This window comes from Amborella trichopoda, chromosome 10 (genome assembly GCF_054954075.1).
Source record: "Amborella trichopoda isolate Santa Cruz 75 chromosome 10, AtrichopodaSantaCruz75HAP2 v2.0, whole genome shotgun sequence".
Taxonomy (NCBI): domain Eukaryota; kingdom Viridiplantae; phylum Streptophyta; class Magnoliopsida; order Amborellales; family Amborellaceae; genus Amborella; species Amborella trichopoda.
In genome coordinates, this window is record NC_142345.1 from 4,768,960 (window position 1) to 4,775,875 (window position 6,916).

Sequence of the window (6,916 nt, forward strand, 5' to 3'; positions counted from 1 at the left end):
AGGGAGAAGATTCACTGAGAAACAAATATCATTTAATGGTTTTTGCGGTAAACTACAGAACAGCGGTGATTAGCTACAATATAGTGTTTATCTCTCTCTCTCTTTGTCACAGAAAATGACATTTTTGATCCATTCAAAGGCCCAAACCCTAAAACAATAAGAATGGTCTGTTATCATCACGCTTTTTCAGGCCACTATAAACCCCCAAGGCTCGGACTCAGTCCGCAACAACAGCAACATACCCCCTAGCACGGTGCTGGACCGAGTGATAACGCACCCGAGGGAATTCAATTTCTATGTAGCCACTGGGGGATTAGAGGGATCCACTACTGCGTGATTTGAGACTAAAACAAAGACCCAAACCCAAAAACAAAATGAAAAAACAGTAACCAGAATGGTGGACGAACGAGTAATGGCAGCAGTGCCTTATAAATCGATTTTACTTATTGGGTTAGTGAAGCATATTTTTTATTTGGAAAAGGAAGTGCTTGAGGCAAACATACGTATTTCAAAGATCTGTACAAACACCACCACCATACTCAGTGGAGAGTAGCACAAAAACTTGCTTTGATTTTGCAACAAAGGGTTAAGAGAAAGAAGCTCTCTACACACACATACAGAGTCATATATGTAGGTAGAGAGAACCCAACAAGTTAGTATAAGCACAAGGTTAGAACTAGGGCATTAGGATTAACAGTAGAACATGAGGTTCTTGAGGTTTCCGGCAAGCCTCGGCAAGGGTGCAGCTTGAGGGGGTGGACCTGCCCTCGATGGAGTAAACGACGCTGAATAATCAGGAGATAGGGATCCGCTGCCACCGCCATTGAGCGGTGGGGGCTTATCAAGGTAAAGGCGGCCTCTGTAAGCGGCCAAGTGCGCGTAGTATGCAGGTGGCACAAGGGACACGGGCTTTGTGCAGCGGGTGGAGGTGAAGCAGAGGCTGTAGACCAGCTTCTGAAGCTCATCGGACGAGAAGCAGTTCTCATCCCAAAGCACATGGTAGTGGGTTGGGCGACTTGTCCCCTTGGTCCCCCAGTGGCTACATAGATAGAAGTCGAATTCCCTGGGGTGTGTTATCACTCGGTCCACCACGGTGCCAGGGGGTATGTTGTTGTTGCCAACTGAGTGCAAGCCTTGGGGGTTTGTTGTGGCCTGAAAAAGCCTGGTGTGGTGCCGCTTTTGTACAACCACAAAAGTGATGGCTGGATTGTAAGACGCTCCTTTTGTATTCTGGTGGTGGTTATTCAACTTCAACCGGGAGCAGGCGGCCCTGATAGCCGGCAGCTCCTCATGGAGCACCGTGTAGAATTGGGTCTCACTCACACCGTCCCTAAAGAAGAGGATCCTCTTGGGCAGTTTGTTTACCTCTCGATAGAAATCAAAGAGCAATTCTTCCACCATCTGCCCAAGGTCCTCAATGATCTCTTGGCGGTGGGTCTGAGACCTCATCCTCGATGCATATTTGTTTGGGGAGGGCCAGTTCATGCTGCCCACGATTGCGGCTACCGAGGGGCTGTGATCATCGAGAGGGTGGGGGTGGGTGACATCCGCTCCCATGAATATGGCTGGCTCCGAGTCCCCAAACACACGGGGCATTTGGGCTGGCAAGGAGTTGTAGAGGGCCACAGTGCACCCCCCGGTCTTGGCATTGATTTTCAAGGCCAAATTGGCCAAGAATTGAGAGCCTGGTGTCATGAGGTTCTGATAGAGGCAGCACTGGCTCACGATGCCGATGCTCGTCTCTGAGATGCGTTTGAGGTCGGCGTAGCCTCGGTGCTTCCTCTCCATGACACAGATGAGGAGCTGGAGGCGATTGGAGGCTAATTCGTGGATCTTCCGAAGCTTTGATTCAAGAGACGAGACACTGTTGAGGGCCTGCATGGGCTCAAATTGTGGGGCCACAGTTGGGACCTTGTTGAGAGCTACGCCTAGCTGCTCACAACGGTGGGCGAGTTGGATGATGAATTTGGGGAGAGATGAGCGCTGCTCCGGGGTGCCTCCGAAGCTGATGATAGCCCACCTCTCTATGCGAGCCCCCTGCAGCACATGGCTCTCAAGAAGGTTCCACTGGCAGTCGTGGCGAGTTGGGATGAGGTCTGTGACTCGGCCACCATCCCCGAGTTTCAACTTTGGAGGCTGGAGGACCCTGCCTGTTAATCTAGTCATCTCTCTTGATATATGGAGGTTGAAGTCTATTGCCATGTTGCCACTGTGAGTCATTCCATGAATGATCAAAAGAAAGATGGGATAAAATTGTGTTAGCTCTTAATTGTCACAACGGAGTTACTTCAAATTTCTCAAAGAACACATTACATGCACTTGAACAAACAGAGAAAAGACATACAATGAGGAGGATAAACATCATGGTGTACAGGACTCATGGCCTCACTGGTATTGACCCTTGATAGAGCAGATGGCAGACCGTGCAGCCAACTCCAAATAGTTTGGGAAAAGCCTCGGATGATAATGATGAGACATCATGGTGCATATAGGCTTCTAAATATTTGAGTTTATAAATTTGGTAAGAATTGAGCAGTAAGATTACCTTAAAAATTCTCGAAAAAAAAAAAAAACAATAAACGCTCCAAAGAAATAATTTAACAGTAGAATTAGTGATCTTGATAAGAAAGTGATGGGAAAAATGCTGCAGTCATACAATAACAAGTGCCCCAAATGATCCTATATGAGATTATGAACTACTACTCCATTCTCAAGTGAAGGCACTCCTCCTGATTCAGGTACACAAAGGAGAGAGAGAGAGAGAGAAAAGGAAAAAACAACAAACCTCAAGATCACAAGAAGAATGAAAAGCATGATAAGTACATCTGCTGTCTGGGTTCAGTCTTCAGAGGTGAATAAATTCAGAGAATAGGCATCAGTAGGAATATTTACTACTTGGGAGAAAGCAGTGAAATTCATAAGCAGTTGAAACAAATGGGGTTTCTCAATGATTCAGAGGCAACTGGATAAAATGGCAGCTTTCACGAACTCCATAAACTTTGAATTTTGAAAGAAAGCTCAGAGAACAGATGAATAGATAAAAATGGGGAAACTCACGGAATACTTTTCGTATTCTCTTTCTACATAAAGTTATTGGGCTCGATAGGCTACCTACCTCGTTGGGCCAACCGGTCCTCCCATGACTCCATTAATGATAGCTCTTCGCTCCCACGGCTTCTGGCAACCCATCTTGAGGATCCTTGCAGTCTGCTCATCCGAGAGCTTCCCCATAAACTTCTGACCCTCACAGATGACACAGAGCTCCATTGGAATGTAACATGGCTTGCTCCTGCTCATCTGAAGGCAAGGCAACTTCCGGAACTGAATGTCATGGTTATAATTCTCCTTGAAATAATCCACCAGGCTTATGTCCTCGCCGCCCCTGCTCTTGAATCTCAGATTCTCAGTCGACTCTTCGGTGAGGCTGAAGACCTTGTACCTCTGGTCGGTGACTCTGTGGGACACAAAAACCCTAATGTTTCTGAGAGCTTTCTCCACCTCTCTCCTCTCCTCACCGACTAATCCCCGGCTCTTCCTCTGGGAGAGGTCCCTCAAAAATTCGCATCTCTTTTGGAGGAATTGGATGATGCCGATGCTCTCGTGGAAGGCGGTCACTGCGAAATCGACATTGAGGGCAAGGCCCTGTTCGGTGGGCCTCAGACTCTGAAAAAAGCCCCTCAATCCGACGGCTCCTCCACCGATATCCTTGGCCCCTCCTCCAATGGAGCTCGAGTACAGGGACCTGCCCACAGGGATGCATGTCTCAACTGGGTTCTCTCTCAAGACCACATCGAGAGCATGGAGATAGTCCTGGGGGAGAGGGACACCACAATTCGCATCTTCTTCTTCCTCGTCATGGTCCACGTCTCTCAAGAAGCGCTCCAAGTCTTGGCCATCGAGCTTTGAGGCCAGCTTCATGTTTACCCTGAAGAATTTTAGTTTTGTTCTCGGTTTCGATTGTGGAGTATCTCCCATTTTGGATGGAATCGGGAGAGCAACAAAGAACTCGAGCCTATCCTTGCGGAATTGGCTGGGACTGTACAGATTCGTTCGGCCATCAAAGGCGGCAGAAGACGTGAGGGAGGGATTGTCACAGAAGAGCTTGCGCTTAATGAGCCTGGCCACCTCCTTTGTGGGGCGGGGGGATATGTCAACATTGTAATGGAAAATGGTTTGCAAGGGGTCGAAACGAACCAGGAAATGGTTGGCGAGGAGTGGAATCCGAAGGCCCTCTTCCCCTCCAGAATCAGGCCTCCTCACCGCTGCAACTAGTGCCTTTTTGTGCTGCTGCTGCTGGTTCAACTTCTGCTTATATTGGTGATGGTGATCCACTGAGATGGAAAGGTTGCTACCGGTTTTGAGCTCTTCTACTGGTACAGAGACTGATTGCAAAACATGGCAAAGTGGGTTAGAGAGAGAGAAGACTAATATGGAAAATATGACAGGTGAGAATGGAGAAGTGGGTTTTAGAGAGAGAGTGGACAGATATGGAGAATATGACAGGTGAGAATGAAGAAGTGGGTTTTAGAGAGAGAGTGGAGAAGTGGGTTTTAGAGAGAGAGAGAGGACTAATTGGACAGGTGAGAATGGAGAAGTGGGTTTAGAGAGAGAGTGGATAAGTGGGTTTTAGAGAGAGAGGGAGATAGAGAGAAAGAGAGAGAGAGGGAGGGGAGGTGTTGAATGTTCTACATGTAGGTAGGCAGGAAGAATGGTATTCTGAGGAAATATATTCCCTTATTATGGCTATGGTTAAAAGGAAGAGGAAAAGGGGGACTATGATGTTTGAGAAACAATAAGGAAAAAAAAAAGCAAAAATCCTTAAACCAGAGAGAGAGAGAAAGAGAGAGTTTTACCTTGAGAGAGAGTGAATGAGGTTTGTGATGATGCATAAGGGGGATCGAGAGGTGGAGGAGGAAGAGGGGGTTGGTAGGGGATGGGAAGATGATACCACAACTCCATTAGAGTGGAGGGTGAGAGACCACCATTGCGGCTGCTGTTGCTATTTCCTCTAATAAAAGTAGTTGCAGGAGCAGGAGGAATGGGAGTAGGACTGCACCTCCTCCTCTCCTTCGTTGTTGATGACCTTCTCTTTGCAGCAACCCCCTCCATGCCTCAAATCACAGTAAAAAAGAAAGAGAGTTCTCCCTCACTTCATCATGTATCATATTCTATCTTTCTCTGTCATGAATGAGATTAGAGGAAACAGAGAACACCACCCACCACTCTCTCTCTCTCTCTCTCTCTACAAACTCTTTTGTCATGGATGATTAGAGGAAACTAAGAATAATAACTCAACTCTCTCTCACAAAAAACAAGAAAGATATGAGGATCCCCTCTTCTCTCTCTCTCTCTCTCTCTCTCTCTCTCTCTCTCTCTCTCTTTGTTATTAAACACTCTCTCACTAGAAACTAGCATCGCTCCTTTCTGTCTCTAGCAGTAAAGACTATTGAGGTGCTGCTTTTGCCCCCAGTGTTTAGAGGGGTTTCTCAAAACGAAGAGAGATTGAGAGAGTTCTATAGAGAGAAATCACCATTAAATGTTTTTGAAGAAATAAATATTAATGGAGATATTGAAAATAGAGGGAGAGGGAGGGTAAGTTGAGTATTAGTGGGTGGCTCTCACGCGCAGCTGACTCTCGCACTACCGCCTTGCTTTTCTCTTTTGGCCCCCCCCCCCCCCCCCTTCAACTAAATTTATAATGATACGACAAATTGCTTCCTTAAGTGGAAGGACACAGTGCTTATGACCGGGACTCGGATTGATCGAGCTGACTCGGCAAAAAATCAAAGAAGAGTAGAATGCATTATGACCTAAAGATTGTGGTAAATAGCCTGGTAGGGCCCACCTAGGTTGGGTCTAGACTAGAATGGGTTCAAGGCCATGTGGTTAGGAGGGTTGGGAATGAGTTGGGTTGGATCCGGGTCGATCCTGACCCAACTAGGTCTAAGTTAGACACAGACCCCATAAATAGAAAGATATATCAAAAAAAAATTTATATATTTTTATATTACAAAATCAATGTTTTCTATATATAATTTATACTAGGACACGGATTATATAAGTCTATGAGAAATGAGTTGTCTCTTACAAATCTATTTTTGAAATGGATTTTTTTACTTAATTTTTAAAAACGTATAATCTCTAACGTGAAGATCATGAGTATAAAAAAATAAATACATTTTGAAAATTAGAGATAATAGTTCTACCAAGAAAACATTTGTAGTTTCAATTGTTTTTAGATGGACCACCTATTTGCATCCATCTTTAAAGATGGATGCTTTATATCTTGGACCGCATATTGTAGAAATGTGGTACAGCATGCATGAAATAATTGTTCTTTATTCTAATAATATATTATTTTAATTTATACTAAGATATATAATAGTACATTGTATAAAAAATTATGTCATTTAGTTTATATAAAAGAAATTTGTTTCATGCGGGCTGGACCACATTTCTACAATATATGGTCCCAAGGTATAAAGCATCCATCTTAAGGATGGATGCAAATAGGTGATCCATCTAAAAACAATTGAAATTAACAGCTCAAATGTTTTCTTAATAAAATTATTTAAAAAAAAAAATGAAAATTTATTTAGTTGTTCATATTTATGATCTCCATGTTAGAGATTACATGTCCTCAAAAATTAAGTAAAAAAATCCATCCCAAAAATAGACTTTTAAGAGGTGATTCATTTTTATATGGACTCCTAAAAACCGTGTTTGTATAAAATATATGACAAAAAAATGGTAGATTAATATTATTATAATAAAATAAATAGTGCATCTAAAATATTCAAGTTGCTAGGGTCAACCTAGGCCTAGATCCTACCCAACCTGACTTTGTATACCTATTTTTGAATCTAAACCCGACCCATCAGGTCCAAAAATACGACCCAAATATACTCCCGAGTCA

At 44.1% G+C, this 6,916-nt stretch overlaps 1 protein-coding gene across 2 annotated transcripts; it reads right to left on the reverse strand.

The window, feature by feature from the left end:
* Window positions 1–659: 659 nt before the first annotated feature.
* AGO7 (Argonaute family protein) lies at window positions 660–5,680 on the reverse strand. 2 transcript variants are annotated; one of them, XR_016043394.1, is made up of 4 exons: window positions 4,854–5,673; window positions 3,116–4,382; window positions 2,345–2,496; window positions 660–2,209 (listed from the first exon to the last, which is right to left on the reverse strand). XR_016043394.1 is itself a non-coding variant. In XM_006844766.4 (3 exons), the coding sequence occupies exons 1-3, from the start codon at window positions 5,107–5,109 to the stop codon at window positions 691–693; spliced, it is 3,042 nt and encodes a 1,013-aa protein (XP_006844829.1). In that variant the 5' UTR covers window positions 5,110–5,680; the 3' UTR covers window positions 660–690. The 2 variants fall into 2 exon arrangements, 1 of the variants encoding a protein (XP_006844829.1); XM_006844766.4 differs by lacking the exon at window positions 2,345–2,496 and having other exon boundaries at window positions 4,854–5,680.
* Window positions 5,681–6,916: the final 1,236 nt, after the last annotated feature.